Source organism: Mixophyes fleayi, chromosome 2 (assembly GCF_038048845.1).
Source record: "Mixophyes fleayi isolate aMixFle1 chromosome 2, aMixFle1.hap1, whole genome shotgun sequence".
NCBI classification, from domain to species: Eukaryota; Metazoa; Chordata; class Amphibia; order Anura; family Limnodynastidae; genus Mixophyes; species Mixophyes fleayi.
Genome location: NC_134403.1, coordinates 235,592,235 through 235,611,832, shown reverse-complemented (window position 1 = coordinate 235,611,832; position 19,598 = coordinate 235,592,235). Strand labels below are relative to the sequence as shown.

The 19,598-nt window shown below is 41.4% G+C and overlaps 1 protein-coding gene across 5 annotated transcripts in view; it reads left to right on the top strand.

The window, feature by feature from the left end:
- BRPF3 (bromodomain and PHD finger containing 3) overlaps nt 1–12,008 on the top strand; it is a 170,605-nt gene extending 158,597 nt beyond the window's left edge. For all 5 annotated transcript variants that reach the window (XM_075195653.1, XM_075195656.1, XM_075195652.1 and 2 more), the window contains 5 exons: nt 7,048–7,141; nt 7,495–7,574; nt 7,662–7,756; nt 7,845–8,002; nt 10,474–12,008. In XM_075195653.1, the coding sequence (XP_075051754.1) occupies nt 7,048–7,141; nt 7,495–7,574; nt 7,662–7,756; nt 7,845–8,002; nt 10,474–10,660 (614 nt within the window). In that variant the 3' untranslated portion in view covers nt 10,661–12,008. The remainder of the gene's footprint in view (nt 1–7,047; nt 7,142–7,494; nt 7,575–7,661; nt 7,757–7,844; nt 8,003–10,473) is intronic.
- The last annotated feature ends 7,590 nt before the right edge of the window (nt 12,009–19,598 follow it).

The window sequence follows — 19,598 nt, the reverse complement described above, 5'->3', positions numbered from 1 at the left end:
TTACTGACAAATATGGGGAACCAGAGGGCTAGAAAAATTATAAGTTTTTATAGTCCACAGTTTGTGAGAAACGAGGTGCAGACGGGTTGAGGGGTTATTAATACCTTGTTTCCCCACAGAGCTGTTGAGTAGTAAGTGTGGATGTCTACTAGGGGCAGAGGGAAGAAGAGCAAGCTCGAGGAATGGGGAGGTTGGGAAGGGCAAAACTGAAACAACCCTTTATTTTGGGCTAGATTAGTTACTGCAGGGAAAAGAGTGCGTTAACATTGTTAACATTTGGGGGTTGGCCTATATAGTTTCAACCATGCGACATAGCACAACAAACAAAGAACAAGCAACATAAGTAAATGTAACATGTCTACTCCAAATACCAACAAGGACATTTGCTGTAAAAGTATCAAACAAATGCCTCTGGTCATCTGTGACGAATCTGATTGTAAAGAGTCACTGGGTTTGGTAGTGGAAAGGTTGACTAAAATGTTCCATTCTGCTAAAAGTTTAACACCTGCATGTAGAGAAGCTATAACATATCCCCATATGTTATAGCTTCTCTACATGCAGGTGTTAAACTTTTAGCAGAATGGAACATTTTAGTCAACCTTTCCACTACCAAACCCAGTGACTCTTTACAATCAGATTCGTCACAGATGACCAGAGACATTTGTTTGATACTTTTACGGTGAACCAGTAGCCTAACAGGGATTTTCCATTTATAAACAATATTATTGGCTCTCAACGCAGACATGATGGGGTAAAAAGATCTTCATTTATTGATGGTGGTCATGGAAAAGTTTAAAAACTTGTAAGTCCTCCTAAAGCATTGTCCACTGCTCTCAATTCTTTCAGAAGATTCTCCGTAGTGTGGAAGAAGTTTATTTGTAAGAGGGTGTTTATAGGATTAGGTCGTGCAGCATTTCTTAGCTTTGGAAGGCTGTGGATCCCATCTGTTAGCAGTTCTCTATCCTCCATTGTAGGTAGTTGTTTACGGAACAGGATCATAACATAATCATGTAAATTCAGAGCTGTGGACGGTTTCATATTTGTATATTATTTTATCGGTCTTCCGGATACGCAACTTTATTGCAGAGAAATTAAACTTATGTTTGGAAAGGGCTGGATAGCTCTCAACGACAGCAACAATTTTTTTTTTTTTTTTTATGACCACTTGCTCCAAAACCGCTATACCAACGCTTCCAAAAATGACAAAGAGTGCTGGTAATTGGAACACCAGGGGCCACCATAATGGATTTTACTAAGTCCCCTCCTTAGCAAAGGAAAAACGGCCACTGAAAGACTCTTTCGGACGACTGCTGTATATAATAGACGCAGCAGATAGACATTGGCAGCAGGGACAGAGATCATTATGGGCAGACAATATATGCGCAAAACAGGGGGAGCTAAAGATAACAGAGCTCCCCCGCAGTCAGGATCTGTTATGATTATCCCAAGGCAGAAACACTGCCCGGGATAAGCAGTAGCCACTCCTCAGGGACACAGAGCTGCTGACAAACATCTCCTGCTCCAGACATCTTAGCCTGATTGGAAGACAATTCTTTTTATACTCTCCATAAGATAGATAGGGGTATATTTGAAAATTTATTACTGCAATAGCATTTGTAATAAAATATTAAAAAAATATAGAATCCTACTTGTATAAACACATAACCTTAACAGGGATACTACATTTTGACTTTTGTCATAGATTCATATATTTTCTGTTTAGTTCTTGTGTGCTTGCCTGTATTGCATTTTATTGCTGTGACACTTCCCTTTTATAAAATGTCTGATAAGGGGAAAGTTCTTCATCCAAAATATTATACTTATTCTAAGTGTAAAGTTACCCATTGGACAACAGGACCCGGGGGAGCTTTGCACACACTGCAGTGGGGCTACCTTAGCCGCGCAGGCCCAGGCTAGCGGAAATACCAGCATGGGCAACTACCTTGACGCAGGGAGTTGCAACATTGGTACAGCTGCTTTCTAAGCCGGCAGAGATTCTGGCGGTTGTTGTGGTTCTCCCTTCAACCTCAGTAGTAATAGATCCGCTCACAACAGGCTGGACCAAGGGGACCGTTGATTTGGTTGAATTAGGACAGGCTGGGGCTCCATCTGTTCTAGCCACTCAAGGCCCTCCTACAGGAGAACCAGCTTAGTCCGCATCCTTGGTCAAAAGCCTAGATTGGTTAAACAATTTCTTGGATGCGCCAAGACCCTTACCCAAGAAAAAGCAACACAGATCCACTAACCCCCTTCTGTGCCTCTCTGATTCGGAGAGATCATTAGAAGAGGAGGACGAGCTTATAGAGGATTCTGATTCCGCAAAGGTGATGGATCCAGTTGAATCTTCCAGATATCAAGGTATTGACGACCTGGTGGTAGCAGTACGTCAAGCATTAGGTCTTCTGGAACTAGGAGAGACTAGAACTGCAGATCAAAGTTTCTTTAAAAAGTCCAAGAGACATGCGATCCGCTTCCCACCATTAGTGGGGCTGAAAGAAATCGTAGAAGCTTTTTGGAAACAACCAGATAGCAGATTTGATATTTTACGAAGGTATCTTGCTCTATATCTTTTACAGGAGGAAAAACTGAACCGTTGGGAACAAGTTCCAATGGTTGATAAACCAGTGGCATGTTTACCTCACCACACCACACTCCACGTTCCAGGGACAGCCACCCTGCAGGATACCACTGACCATAAGATAGAGGGATTTTTAAAGTCCATCTACATTGTGCCAGGCACTTCATTTAGACCCACGTTCTCATCGGCATGGATTGTCAGGGCTAAGGAAGCATGGGCTGACCAGTTGGCGATGGGTCTGCAAGATACAGACTTGTTTCCCTTTTCCCCTACACCTCAAGAAGGCTTCCTGATACTTATATGAGGCTGCCCAAAACACAGTCTACATTTCCTCATCAGTTTCTGTAACGGCAGTCGCAGCTGAGAGGACCCTGTGGCTGAGGTCCTGGGATGCGGACAACGAATCAAAGAAATCTTTGGAATCAATCCCTTACTAAGGTAGAGTGTTATTTGGGCCTGAATTGGACAGCATATTTTGCCAGGCCACAGGAGGCAAATGGCACCTTCCTCCCAGTCAATGTTCCAAAGCCTAGGACACCAAGGTTTGGTTAATTTAGACAGCCCTTTCAGGTTGGCTCCTCTGGTCGGGGCCTGGAACATAGGTCCAGACCATCTGGTACCAGAGGACACTCACACCGAGGTAGGTATTCCTCCACGAGATGCCCCTCTTCTAAGCTACGGGACAAGCCAGCAGTCGGATGGTCACCCTCCCTTTTTCGCGGTGGCGGGAGTGGGGGTCTTCTGTGCAGACCGTTGGATTTGCAGGATCATGAAGAGAGGATACATGATGATAGACCTGTCAGGTGCAGCCTCTCGTTATTTTTTCACAACCAACTTCCCCCACAACCCACGAAGAAGACAGGCAATGCTCCTCAGTGCTGCGCCGGAGTCATCCGCCAGGTTCCGGAACACCAGAAAGGACAAGGCTTCTACTCCTACGTCTTTTTGGTCCCAAAGTCAGGTGGCTCTTTCCGACCTATTTTGAATCTAAAATAGTTAAACCTACATCTGTGGGTGGACAGCTTCGCATGGAATCCCTCAGGTTGGTTATCAGTGGACTGGAAGCAAACCAATTCATGGCGTTAATAGATATCAAGGGCACCTATCTTCGTGTACCTATGTGGAAGGCACATCAGGCCCTTCTCAGATTCACAGAATGACCGTCTCGCTACCAATTCAGAGCTCTCCCATTCAGCCCCTCAACAGCACCAAGGATGTTTACAAAAATAATGGCAGCAATGGCGGCCTGTCTTCATTCCAGAGGAATGCAATTAGTGCCCTATCTGGACGATTTGCTCATTAAGGCCACCTCAGCCCACCTGCTAAACCAGCACCTGGAACTCACCATTAGAATCCTAGAGAGTCACGGCTGGCTCATAAATTGGGGCAAATCCCAGTTAATTCCCTGCCAGAGAATTACTTTTCTAAGACTAATAATGAATGCCAACAAACAAAGGGTATTCATTCCAGACGACAAATCTCGATCCTTGCGGCACACAACAACACGAGTTCTGGCCTGCCGCTGACCGTCAGTTCACTTATTCATGCACCTACTAGAAAATAGTGTCAACCTTTGAGACCCTCTCTTATAATCGACTCCACTCTTGCTGCTTCCAATGGGACCTCTTAATGAAGTGGTCAGGATCCCATCTGAAATTAGAATGCCAACTGATAATGCTTGTCACCAGAGGCGAGGGCGTCCCTCAGATGGTGGATGATTCAAGACAATTTGGTAGCCGGCAGGTCCATCCACCTATGGTCCTGGGTCTTAGTAACCACAGACACCACCCTGATGGGGGGCTGTGGTCCTTCATTTGTTGTATCAGCGAACTCTGGTCCGCTTGGGATACCTCTCTCCTCATCAGCATTCTGGATCGGAAGGCCATGCTAATAGTCTTACAGTGCGCTTAGACCATTCTTCACTGGTACCCTGTCCATCTGCAGTTCGACAACGGCATGGCAGGGTCTTATGTCAGCAGACAGGGGCACCAGGAGTGCAGGCGCATTGAGGGTGGCAGCTCAGATCTTGACCTGGGCCAAAAACCACGTTCCCTCTATCTCTGTAGTTTTTAATCCAGGCATCCAAAACTGGGAAGCAGACTATCGCAGCCACCATGCGATACTGCCGGGGGAATGGTCACTTCATCCGGAAGCCTTCATTCACTCATCCTATGGTGGGGGACCAGGACTTAATGGCATCCACGTCACAACCAAATGTTACCACAATTTTGCTGAAGAGAAAGGGATCTCTTTGCGGTGGCGCCATCGACGTAATGACAATGCCCTGGGACTTCAGGTTAGGATACCTGTTCGCTCCCATTCCCATGATTCTCCGTGTCATTCGAAGAGTCAAGCAGGGTGGTTACCATTTCTGCATTTCATTCCAAGGTGGTCTGGTACACAGAAATGCTGTTGCTGGTGGTTACCTCTTCGAAAAGACCTGCTTCTACAAGTACCATTCCGACATTAGGACTTGTGTCGCCTGACTTTAACTGCAAGGCTGTTGAAGCCAACCTTTTATAGGTCTAGAGGTTTCTCTGCACGAGTAGTGAACACCCTACTTTGGGCTAGAAAAACTGTTTTCGGCTAATACCACCGCATCTGGCGTACCTACATTAGATGATGTATGAGCCGACCCTGCCACTTTCGTCTCCCACGGGTTCTTGCTTTTCTCCAGGATGACCTGGATGCGGGCCTTTCGTCCGTCTTCATTAAAAGTACAAGTCTCTGTTATGAGCCGCGGCTCCCCGAAGTGCCGCCGCAATTCATGTCCGGTGGTTCCAGGCGTCCTGGCTGTCTCCATGACGACCGGGACGTCACTTCTCCTACATCCCGGTTGCCTGGGCAACAACCGGGATGCTCTAACTCCACTGCCGCAGCGCCCGGCCAGTGGTCCGACACCCGGACGCTTGTTTGTTTTTTGTGTAGATTCTGTGTTTATAGTCTTGGCTGGGAAGTTACCATATCTGGCTCTGATAGAATATATTATTCTGTTCTCCTATTTCTGTATGGCCTATTTTCTGAGATTAGTGCAGTAGGGAGGGGTCTCACTGGCACTCACTCCTATTGGCTCCCCTTGCTGCTTAAGGCAGTGAGGACAGAGCCTCATTGCCAGTTATAGCTCCCAGTGTAGCTAGGCTCCTGTTCCTTGTTTCCCTGCTCCTGTGCTGTATTCTAGTTTGGATTTCCAGTGTATGACCCCTGGCTTATTTCTGGACCTTGTTGTATTGCCTGTGACACCTGACCTCGGCTCGTTATCTGGTATCGCTGTCTGCTGCCGGCCCTTGACCTTTGCTTGGATCTCACTCTGCTGTGTAGTACTTCATGCTACCCCTGGGTTCTCCCCAGTCAGTGCACATTTCACGACCCTCCGTTCGTCTGCAGCCAAGTCTGTCCCCACCACTAGGGGTTCAGCGAAAACCAGACTTTCGGAGCAGACTCCGGGTTTTGTCGTGCTGACTGGAGGGGTTCCTAACAGTCTCTGACCTCTTTGTGTTTTTTCACCTTCGTCTGGCAGACATACCAGACATCAGGACCTTCTTGCAAGGAGTCCTGCATATCCAACCTCCATATGTTCCACCCACAGCACCCTGGGATTTCAACATGGTCCTTAATATGTTTCAAAGGCCTCCCATTGAACCGTTGCATACTGTGGAATTACGGTTCTTAACATGTAAGGTTGCGTTTCTACTAGCTGTTGCATTGACTCATAGAGTTTCCGAGTTGGGTGCTCTCCCATGTCATGAACCATATCTTGTCTTTCACAATGATAGGGCGGTTCTCAGAACAGTTCCTGCTTTACTGCCAAAAGTGGTTTCCATGTGAACCAAGAAATAGTGGTTTCCGGTGTTCATGATAAATCCGTTTCTCTGATTCCATCTGGGAGACACTGTGTTCCCTCCCTTCTGCTTTTCTGCTGTTTGATCTCTAGTTGGTTGACTACCATTTATTGGGGCTTTATACTTAAACTGAACAGGAGTTTGCAGAGGGGAGGGGTTTGTCAGCATGATACTTTTAACAAGTTAACTAGTTAAATGCCAACTCCACCACCCCTCACATTACCCATGGTAGCAGTTTCCCCTAGATGGAATCAGAGAAATAGATTTATTGTGAGTAAAAAAATCCTCTTTTCCATTGTACTAACAAAAAGATGTATTGTAGTTTTAAGGGAGTATGTATACCTGGACTGTCTATCTCACGTGCTGTAAAGAGGTATCACTTTATTTGTATTTACTACCAGATGAGCTAACAGCTTATTTAAAGATGGTACAATTTCCATTAATAATGATTTTTGTTAATACATAGCAAAACGTAGCAGTTTACACTGCTGGAATAACTGTATTTTTGTTTAGGCATAAGTAGCAAACAACAGGAATTGACAATTGTGTTCTGCTATAGGTTTTCATTGTATTGTGGATGAATACAAAAATGTATATTTGTTTTTCATTTACTTATACTCTTTGTTATAGAAGTTGCCAATGGATTTGGAACACATGCAAGAAGTTGCTCAGATTCTGACAGCAGCTCTGAACTAGTTGGGGAACCAGATTTGTATTCCTCTGGGTAGGTAATGACTGTTTATTTGCCTTTTTCTGTAGTTTTTGCTGGTAGAACATATAAGCTGGCCCCACACTGTATTGTCGACATCAGTATTAGGCATTTGGCCTGCCCTCTAAACAAGTTTGAAGACTCGTTTAAAATTTGTTCAGTTATCTAATATGTTTGTAAATGTGGTTGGAAGATGACAACTATCAGCATATGTGCATGGTCATTTTCCAGTTTTACTAACAGACTCCAAGGATGCGTCAGCTGTGCGCAGAATGGCTGGATCTTGTCTAATTTGACCACTTATGTTTAAACATAATGACACTGATTCTGTGCGCTTGTATTATACATATGTCTGTTTGCTATTTCAGGAACCTGACTCCTCTAGGAAAACCCTCTCTCTCTCACATTCCTTTACATGAAACCCTAAATGGTGATTTTGCCTACCGAGGTAAGTAGGTGTTCAGTCTTACCTTACTTAGGTTTTTTTTTTTGTTTACTCTGGTACTTTTCTCGAAATATATATGTGTCTCAGCAGAAAGTCTCCTGATGTCATTTGACCGTTCCACAAAACTGAAGCCTCTTCAATTAGTGTGGGCTAAATGTCGTGGTTATCCTTCCTATCCTGCATTGGTAAGATACCCATCTGTTAGCGACATGATAAAGGGCTGTAAGAGTTTATTTTTTTTAGAATTTGAAGTTACTGTTTTCATTTTTTAAGATTATTGATCCAAATATGCCTAGAGAGGGTTTACTGCACAATGGCATACCTATTCCCGTACCACCCCCAGAAGTGCTTAAGTTGGGAGAGCAGCGACATCATGAGAATGGCGGGCAAAAACTCTTCCTAGTTCTATTTTTCGACAATAAAAGGACCTGGTAAGGAATCTGAATTTTATTCTACAGTGTTACCTGCATACTGTCAGAGGAAACATATGTAAAATATTTTAATAATATAACAAAAAACATACTGTATAGACAAATCTGCATATAATGAGAAATGTAGTGAATTCCTGCATAAAATGTGTTCTGACTTTAACTTAATCTTAAAGAATCTAACCTGTTGGGGTTTTTTTTGTTTTGTTTTGTTTACCATTTAACCCCCTTTATACATTATTTATACTCGCAATTCCCAGGTTCTCTTTCTCCTACATATGAGCAGGGTAACGTGAGGATCCCTGAACCTGTTTCTTTTCCGAAGACTGTAAGCATAACAGCTAAGTGTTATCGGTCAGCACCGAGTCGCTATTATAAGATATATATGTCTTTACTACTGATATAAGCTAAATGCAAAGGGTGACTTAGTAGGAAAAATAAAAATGTGGCTTTTAAAAAATAGCTTGCAAAAATGTACATCTTCATATTTTTTATTAAATATGGTGACAGGGCCAGCAGAATACAGTAAGCTTAGTTAGCACGGCTGGAGGGCGCCACGATTACGGGCTCCCCACCAGCAATAACGGTGGAGATTGTCTGAAGCAGAAAAAAGAGTTTATAGTCCTGACCTTTTAACCAAATTAATCTTACATGTGTTCTGTCTTGAATAGAGCAGTTCATGTTAGACACCTCAAAATATCAATTAGTTTAAGAAATTGTAGAAAGAGGAATCATCCAAAATATATCAAAGCTGACGTTTCGGATTTCTGAACAGATGCAAGAAAAATTGCTGAAGTTATTGTTGCTAAAGATATGCTTCCATTTGCTAAATCTAATGTTTACAATCTTTGGCAAAAAAAAGCAGTGAATGTTGAAATTGTGTTTATTAAATACATAGAAAAGCAATTTTGGAATTCAAATTCTCTATTCTTATTACATTTTACTAAAAATATCTCAATACATATAATTTTAAATGGGTCCACAACCTTTCTCTTACCATTTTATGCAGCTATAACAGTTAAAAGATGTCATTAGAAGCAATCTTTCTTGTACTGCTGCTTTTAATGGTAAATCATTGCTAAGTATGCTGCCGCTGTATATGGTAATAAATAAATCAGCTTTTCTGTTCTTTCAGTGCAGTCTTTTAATGCCCTTTTTGTTAAGACTTCCTATCCTGAAAAACATAAAGGGCCTCAGACAAAACCATGTTGCGTTGGAGGGGGAGGAAAATTTAAAATGTGGGGACAGATTTGTAGTTGGGGCAGGGCATTTTCTAGATCAACTTTTAACTTCAGTGTAAAAAGAAATTTATTCAGTGTTTGTGTGCTACATGAAAAAAGTCAGTATTTTCTTTGTGCAAAATAATAAATTAATTTGCACCCCTTGCATTGAAACATGGTTTGTCCAGGATTAAATTTACTCCTTTTTTTTGCCTTGCTTCTTAATGACTCGGGTCCAAAGTGTACATTCAAAAAAAACACACAAAAAATTGTCTCTCCATATTTAGTTGTTAATATTAGCGATGATTTTATTTTTATATATTGGAGCAACTTTTAATGTGTTTGTCTCCATATCTGTTTTAAGATATTGGAACTCATTTAGAGGTGGATCTTGAACTTATGTAGGAAAGATGCACACTAGATGACAGATATTTCCATTCATATTTTCAGTTGGACGCATCTGTCCAAATATATGTGTACTTACACGCCGCAATAGTGTAGAGATGTGTATCCTAAATGCTAAAGTCACATTACCATATTTGTACGTAACCTAATAATGCAATGAAGTGTAATATACACAAAAGAGAATAATGTCTCAGTGTTAACAAATTAACAAGTTTCATTTTTAATCGAAAATGTAGCTAAATACAAATGAAATAAAACATCTGTTGTTTTCTTCTTTAAACTAAATGGGATTCTTCATTGCTGCATTAATCCAAATGAAAATGGCAAGTAAGTAATACTAATAGACTGCCGCAGCTTCATATAATATAGTTACAACTTTACTTAATTACTTTTAATCACTATTAAAGCTGCAGGGCTCAATGAGCAATCAATCAATCAGAAGCTGCCAGATAATGCTTCTGATAGTCATCATTATTATTGCATATCGTTGCACCTGACCTCCAGCACTTCCAAAAGATACACTTTCTAAAAGGCGTAAATACAGATGCATTCATGTCTAATTGCCGCAAATACTTGAAGATGCCCTTACTGCACTCTGTCTACACCGCCTCCATACTGCTTCTATGAGCATACGGACAGTCAAGGAAACAAATAAATGTATATATGGACATATACATGCTCAATTTTGCTTACATGGAATTATATGTCCAACTCTAAATGAGCCTCATTGTCTGTAAGAAAAAGGTAAAACATTTATTGGTATTGCTGTTTATCAATGCACATGTAGATTTCTTTCTCACGCATTTTTTTTCTTTTTTACACTAAATGTTTTACAACTTTATCTCTTAGGCAGTGGCTTCCCAGTGACAAGGTTTTACCATTGGGTGCTGATGATACTGTAGACAAGCTGAAAATGTTGGAAGGTCGAAAAACTAGCATTCGCAAGTCTGTGCAAGTGGCATATGACCGTGCCATGACCCACTTGAGCCGTGTCAGGGGCTGCCACTCATTCATCACCTCAAACTACTTATACTAATTATTCTGGTTCTCTAATGGAAGGTATTGGTGCACTTTCCAAAAACGAAGCCTTTTCTGATAGTTTGCAACGACCTGGAACAGAAGTTTGTCTGAAATTCATCCGTCTTGCGGTTTACTAAGAACTTTTAACGTACAGTGAACATTTCATGAGTTGATTGTGCCAAAATGAACTGCAGTATCTAAAGAAAAAAATAATTAGTAAAGGTTGCCTAAATCAGACTTTATATTATTATTTTTTTTAACTATATGCAGTCTTAAGAATTGGAAATTGACCAATATGTTGAATGGACTACATGGTTCACCCTGAATTAATTTGTAAAAAGAAAATAATTACACCCTCTTCTCATAAGCTAAATAAATATAAATGTAATTTTTAAGAATTAATTAGAATTTTTGTGTTATTTTAGCTATATAAGAAATATATAAATATATATATTAGAGTGCTGGCTGGCTCCAATACATATCAAATAGAATAGTTCAGCAAAAAATTCTTTTAATTACATTGAATTGAAACCCGTATATATATATCAGTTTTGCTGTTTTAAAAATGTTTGGTTTTTTTTTCTCCAATGTTGGTTAAATGTGTTCTTCAATTTGTGTTCGGTGTAAAGTGAGGGAAATTAGTTAGCCTAAAATCATAAATAATTATCTAGGGGGATTAAACCAGTTTTTGGGAAACCTTTTGCCATTCCATTTGAAAATGTAGGACTTTTTCTAAAATTCTGATAAAAGCAGAATGCATTACCAATCTTCTAGAAAGCAAATAAGCAAGCAATTCCTGAGTGAAACATTTTAGAACATGGACAGTGCGCAACCTAAGTTTCAATGCATAAAAATAAGAGTGCAACTGGTTTCATCTTACTGTGTCTTCAGTGTATCAGTACAGGATATGCATTCTGGCTACAGCATGGAGTTCAGAGTTCTAGAGGTTCTAAAACCTTTGTAGTGGGAAAGATCTCAATAAAATGCCCTTGCATATAAATTGTTGTTAATACGTTTCTTTTAAGCTAAAATAACATTGCATATAAGACAGAAAATATAGGAGGCTCTCAAACAACTATTTACTTTTTTGCCTCATTACTTTATTGTTTTTTCACTATAACATTATTTCACTATAATTATACATAAACCATCCCCATGCCTATCAAACTCATGGGAGTCCCTCCCTGGTGGGAAATGCGTGGATAACTTAAATTGTTTTGGGACTGTCATGGACTCTATAATATTAATGAATAAAAGGTTTATGCATAGTAGAGAGCATTCTATTTAAATTATTTGCATTAATAACATTATATTGCTCCTTTTTTTATATACATGAGAAATAATTAAAATGCATTTTTGCAAAACTTACTTTTTTATTTGTATTTTCCATTAGAATTATCCTGTGTGCTTTTTTATTAATTGTGTGTACTTGAGATGTTGAAAACGGCTTCAGCTTATGGAGTTTTGCTCAATTTTATCTAATCCATTGTTTCTCTTTCCCTCTGATCTATTTCACTTTTTAACCATCTACCCAGGAAAACTGAGCTCCTCCCCAGAGCAGTTGCATTTGTGTGGAGAAAATCAGTATTCTATGCACTATGTCTACCATATTTTTACTGCTTGTATCTAACCCATATTCACAAAGAATAGAAAATATGCAATGGCACACCAGGGGTATGTTATGCAAGAAATTCAAACTTTTATACAGTATCATGATATTTAATCTGCAGGGATCTGCAAATATCAATAAAGAATCTCAACTGGTTCCTGGCAGTAGAACTGTTCTGTGAGACTGTATTGTAGGACGTAAGCAAACATAAATAAAAGAAAATTGTTATCTTTTTGCAGCTCCAACCTCCTGCTGGTGGCGTAGCTGGGCTGTCAGCGACAGCCTCTGGTTCTTGACCTGAGTCCAGGACTCTGTGATTTGCTTATGGGTATCCATTCGGTATAACACAGCTTTCAATATGAACACTTAAAAATATACAGGATCACGCTCTCTAACTGAATTGCGCAAGGGCTGCACCAGCTAAGGGTATCCCTCCCTTAAACAAAATATAACACACAAAAATGCTTGACTTATAGATCCATATCTGAGTGATGAGAGTGATAACTATATCTAGCGTGTGAAAGCATATATGGCAATAGATTAATTTTTTTTTTTTTTAATAAAGACTGGTATGCTCCAGACAATGCGAGTCACATAAAACACTTAAAAATCCTACAGCATATGTATTGTAATAGCACAGATAGGCATTAACAGTTAAACATAAGATTAATAATTTTGTAGATCTAAAAGCACACTATTGGGAAATAGTGGCCTCCAGCCATGACATAATGCATAATAAAGTGTTCATTGTTCGTGCCAAAGTAATGATGAGCGTTCCAAACATATGCAAATGATGTTGAATGAAAAGGATAGAGTGAAAGCGAAACTTTGTTCAAGGAGCGAGAGTTCTATGTTGGTAGCGATCTGCCGAGAACAAAATTCATCCGGGCTCTGTTAACTGCAAATATAGTCCAATAGCAGGACAACAAGTGACCATATAGATGATAATGATATTTGCTGTTTCTCCTCGGGTTTTCAGCTGTGCGGCGGTCCGGAAGTGAATCTGTGTTTGCTCCTGTGTTCTCCAGCTGACCAGATCGTGATGTCTGCAGGGGGTTGGAATCCGGGATTCCCATCAATCGTATCAATGGGCTGTTACGTGGAGTAGGCGGGTACCAACGCGTTTCGTCCCATTCAGGACTTTCTGAAGGGTTGAGAAAGTCCTGAATGGACTATATTTGCACAGTTAACAGAGCCCGGATGAACTTTGTTCTCGGCAGATCGCTACCAATATGAACACTGTTTCTACCAGTGTTGGAGAAGCAGAGGATATTAAAGAAGAGAAGACAATATTGAAGTCTTTCCTGGCAACTCACCCATTTTGGATGAAAAAATATATCGTACAATGAATTCATATAAATATGCGTTAACATTACTCAGGTTCTGGGAGTGCATGAATGTCCTGAGAGGCAAATTCCATGGATGGCCATTCATGCCAAGTTTTTGTGTCTATTTGTCAACCTCTTAGAGGCTACATTCTCCCAAACATGTTTAGCAGTTGCTGCAGAGTGCCCTTGAACAGATTCCATAATGTCTTTAGGTCTGATAAGCTTGTGGATAGGTTTTGGCTTCCATGTCTTTGGTTTAACTCACTCCATTCAGATGGTGCTCCCTCACAAAATGTCCAGCATCCAGGTAAAACCAAGGTGTAGTCCAATTGTAAGATAAGAACCTGTCCCATTTGTCCCAGTCAAGGACCTTCCAAAGGGGAAGAAGGAAAAAGCGAGACATGGAGTTCCCAGCAGAACATTTGTTCTATTCAATCAGAGTCCCTGCGGATGCAGCTACGAACAAAGAAGGCTCACAGCATGTTGGGGACATTTTTTATCCCTTTCTCTACTTAGAGGGGCTCTTTGTACTTAACCGCTTCTGTCCATTTTGGAGCCCCAGATGAAGTGGAAGACCATCCTTTTGATGGTCTTGCAGACTGTGTCAATAGCTGGCCTTCCTTGGACCATTTACTGCAGAACTAGAAAAATCTTGTTGCGCAGAACCAGTGCTTTCCCTTTGATGGTGTGGTCTCCAATTTTTTTTGTCTCACTGTTGCCAGTTTTTCCAACCAATACTTACAGCCGCCTCCTCTCCACCAAACCAGACTCCTAGAATCTTGATGAAGTCTGACTTGGTTGTGAAGGGAATTCAGGGGAGGGGGATGACAGATGCCACTGACCGAAGAGCATTGTCTCTGACTTCCCTCAGTTGACCTTTGCCCCTGAGGCTTGATTGAAGTTCTCGCAGGTCTGGGCGAGTGCTGTCACCGAATTTTGGTCCGTTCAGAAAACAATGACGTCATCCATATAGAGCAAGCACTTGGCCTCTTGTCGATCGTCACCCGGTCCGGTGATACCTCTTATCTCTGGGTTCTGTCTGATGCATAGCGCGAATATCTCTATACAACATCAAAAAAGAAGCGGTGAAAGAGGGCATCTTGTCTGACCCCAGACATAACAACATAGACCATTTAATGCTCACCTAATTATATGAGTGGTCCTCTTCTTTCTTGCTTTTGTAATGTACTACAATACTTTAATAAAACATATTGTCTGCATTATATAGCTAACGGTGTGCCATTCTATGTTTCAGTTTCAGCGTGTTTTGATGACCCTAACTTGCACCTTTTTGCCATTTATCTGTTTAATTTAAAAGCTTTATGTACTTCATCCATTGTGTTCTAAGTAGTCTGTGTTCAATGCACGCTGGTTTTTTTTCTAGAGTGCTTTGCTAGAATAAGTTGACCCAGGTTAATGCAAGTAAAATTTACAAGACTGTCAAGATCAGATCACATGCTTGATATACTGACTTGGTTTGAACAATTGTCTGTATTTACATTATCATGTTATGAAACAAATGGCTATTACTATAGTGAAACCTTTTTGAAAACCTGAAGCAAAATAGATGCAAAGATGCAGTTGCTTTCAGTTGCTAAACTTCTAATGTTAACAGCTGATGTTTTGTTTATGTTTGGGTTTTTGTGGTGGGGAGCAGGAAACCTCCTTTTTTTTTAGCAATATGTATTGTTATAAGATGAAGATTCAATTCTGTGGATTGGTGTGTAATCACAGTGCACATGCTGATTTTAAAACTTTTTTTTTTCAAAGAAACCATAGTAACTACTTGTGTGTAAACCTTTTTTGCTTTTTGAGACAATGAGTTTGTATAAACTTGTTGTCCCCCCACCTTTACATTATAGCATGAACACCACTAATAACTTTATCACTTTAGGTAATTTTTTAAACAATTACTTCTATTTGAAAAGTATAGTAACATAAACATTTTTTTGTATATGCATACTTTTTTTTTTTTTTTTTTTTTACTGTTGTGGATTATATGAAAGCAATGGTATAATTAAATAATATAATTCATATAATAGTGGAACTCCTTTATGAATAATAAAATATTTCTTAAATTTCATTGGATAGTCATTGTGCAGGGTTCCGCAGCGTTGTAGATCGGAAATTACAACTTACAACAAAATGATAACATAAATACAAAGTTAGAGAATAAAATACAAGCAACAACTTTGCATAATTTAAACCCAGCAAAATCACATAAGTAAGGAAAACACTAAGAGAAAGTGCCCTGCACTGGAGAGTAGGGATGGGAGTCATTTGATGTTTTATCAGAACCATCAGTTAGATGGTTCCAATGTTTGATGATTAACCCTGCAATGGTGAGGATCCAATGTTTCCTCACCATCGCTAGATTTCTCCTCTGATGCTTACTGATGGTGGGTTTTTTTATTTGTCTTTTTAATTACACTGTGGTGCTTTGGACTGCCTGCTGACTGTCTCTTTCTTCATCACAACTAAAGAGAGTCTGGGTAGTCTGGCAAAAAAACACACTGAACTGGCTGCTTCTGCATGCATGCTGCTGCTGGGGTGGTGGCTGAGAGTGAAAGACACTGGTTAGCCAATTACCAACAGCACATTGGACAGCGGGGCAGACTGGCTGGCAGGTATTGGTAATTGAGCAGTGAATGACAGTGTCAGTCACTCACTTTGTTTGCTGCATAAAACAGACCCAGCGGTGTCAGTGAATCTGGAGTGACGTCATCGGTGAGGAGCAGACTGAGTGCTGTGTGACAGACAGAGAGAAGGAGGGATGACTAAAGAGTGGAGACAGAGTGTGTGGATGAAGTGAGAGAAAAAAATGAAGAGGCTCAGGCTGAGAGAGTGAGGTCTGGAGAAAAGAGAAAGAGAAAAGACTATGTGAGACTTAGAATGAGAAGGAGAGGAGAGAGTCTGTCAGTGTGACTTGTTTGTGCCTGTGCTGATCGGACCAGGACTTGTCGAGGAAAGACATTAAAGTATTGTATTGTACCACTGGCTGCTACCAACAACAGTGTCACGGGCACTAGGAGTTCTGACCAGGATTCACCAGGTGACTATGCTTACCAGAGGGGTGGAGTTTGCACAGCGGTCCTCTGGCAGCAGGGTGAATAGTGGAACGTATATATAAGAGCAGATGGAGAGAGGATGCCAATGGAACTGATGATAGTCAGTGACTTGCAGCTATACTGGTAGATGAGTCAGTGACTTGCAGCTATACTGGTAGATAAGTCAGCGACTTGCAGCTATAGTGGAAGACGGGTTTCAACCACGGAGAGCCGGGTGGACGTGAGCAGGTGAAGGAAGGTAATGGAAGAGTCAGTGGTCTGCGTTCAGCAAGTTGTACCACTGCTGTGAAGGGAAGACTTGTCCAGGTGCAGGTAGGTAGCGGGAAGTCAGTGGTCTGCGTTCAGCAAGTTGTACCACTGCTGTGACGAGAAGACTTGTCCAGGTGCAGGTAGGGTAGCGGGAAGTCAGTGGTCTGCGTTCAGCAAGTTGTACCACTGCTGTGATGAGAAGACTTGTCCAGGTGCAGGTAGGGTAGCGGGAAGTCAGTGGTCTGCGTTCAGCAAGTTGTACCAGTGCTGTGATGAGAAGACTTGTCCAGGTGCAGGTAGGGTAGAGGAGGCGTCAGTGGTCTGCGAACAGCAAGTTGTACCACTGCGAGGAGGTGAGGACTTGTCCAGGTGAGGATAAGTGAAGGAATGAATAGAGTCAATAGTTGTATGAATACAATGAGAGCACAGAGGAACTTGCTCCAAACAGATATGCAGCGTTATATCTAATAGTCTATAGGGGGTATGGATACCGCTGCTGAGTAGGGAAGCTTGTCCACGAGGATATGCAGGCACAGCAGGAGCGCTGAACGGCTGAAGCGAGTATGGGAACCGCAGGTGAGCAGAGCAGGTAATCCAATAGATAGCTGAAGACACGAGCAGGATACAAGAGTCAGTAGCGGGTATGAGAACCGCTGATGAGCGGAGCAGGTAATCAGCAGGAAGCTGAAGACACGAGCAGGACACAGGAGTCAGTAGCGGGTATGGGAACCACCGATGAGTAGAGCAGATAATCAGCAGGAAGCTGAAGACACGAGCAGGACACAGGAGTCAGTAGCGGGTATGGGAACCACCGATGAGTAGAGCAGGTAATCAGCAGGGAACTGAAAACACGAGCAGGACACAGGAGACACCTTCAGAGACTCACAGGGAATGAGACTCAAGATCAGACAACGAGGTAATGAGCACAGGTGCCTTAAATAGGGAGAGGTGCCTGATCCTCTGATTAGATTAAAAACAAAGGTCATAAGAGTTCTTGGGTGCTGCGCATGCGCAGTCCATCAAGATGGCGGACGGCCGCGGCTCAGGACAGACGCCGGCAGGAAGGCTAGAGAACCACGCACCAGCGCAGAGGCACTCACGGTCCGGTGAGTGACAAACAGGAGCCGCCAGCAGAAAGGTGCAAAACACCACGCTACTTCATTAGTTAGTCTGTCACTAATCTCATATTAAAAGTAAAATGCCACCACCGAAAAGTGATTTGTATAAACACTGATAGGAAAACTGATGATGAGCACAAGACAGCTATTTGCAGATACTTCATCAAGCACATAAAATCACGTGGATACACATTTAATTTTAAAGTTGTGCTGTTGACTCCTGTTCCAGGTTCATCTGCAGGAAAAAAATAGACTGATAAGCACACCTGTTTCATTCAAGTTTTACTAATTTATGTTAATGCTTGTTTTTTTCAATAACGGGTTTGCTTTATCCCAAAAACATGTTCTACTGCTAAAAAATGCATACATCTTTATAATTTTTGCACCATTTGTTTCTGTATGTGTGTGTGTGTGTGTGTGTGTGTGTTGATCTTACGTTTCTATAACTTTCCTTATTTGGTGGTAATATTCTTCTACACTGTGGTCTTATCTTTTCTTCTCTTTGGTTCACTTACTCAAAGTTAGTATATTTTTTGATTTTCAGTTTTGTTTAAACCAGAAGTGGATCTACTGTTACATGGACAGTTTCTTTCTGAATATCATCTCCAGAAACGTATTCCAAGGGGTATTTGCATAGCTAATATCCCTTCTATTGGCTGCATTAAGGCTTTATTCTTCAGACACTGGTGTGTGACCCTGAATAAATGTTCTTTGGATTTGATGCTACTTGTAGTCAATGAAGTAGGTACTGAATTTAGCAACGTTCGTTCAGAACGAACCGAGGTTGTAACCTCATATAATCTGACCTTGAGCAAGGATCCTTCCAGTGATTGGTTGGGCAAACTACAAACCCAAATATCTAACTACAAAAGAGACCTTATAAACTTTAAATAAGATAAATTAAATAAAGTTATTGCGGACTACAGAGATCATAGGGTATACCGTTGGCTCTTGGGTGAAACCCAAGTTCCACAGTATAACCATCGTAGATTTCGACCAAGAAGACCAGATGATCTGAACACAATTGACAATAATTCAGGCGTTTCTTCATCAGACACCGAAACCTCTTCCTCCCAAAGGCTTTTAGCTACCTCTTGCCCTCTCAAGACATTGAAACCCATTTTGGAGTAGCTACAAGATCACAATGGGCAACGTCAAAAAAATGCCCAAGGCTCAACCCCAGGAGGGGTGGGAAGAGGTGGCCTAAACCGCTGCCCACAAGACAGAAGAGAATATAATATACAACATAACTTTGTCACGGATTCAGAGTCAGAATGAACTTCGAAGTCTGCTCAAGTGGATACTACCCCCCGAGAGGTGTGGAGTCTAACGGAAGAGAGGTTTTCACCAGGGATCCCCTGCTAGGGGATATGGACTTAGACGCTCTCTAAGTGCAGGTCGCGGTCCTCTAGGGGGCGCAATGAGCGAGACTAGATGGATGGTCAGGAGATAAAGGTGGCAATGCGAATATGTCAGAACAGGTAAGTGATAGTTCTAGATAATAAGAGAGAGCAACAGTCTATGGGGTCTGCAGAGAGACAACAGCGTCTAGACCGTGGAGTCAGGTATGCACAAAAGAGCA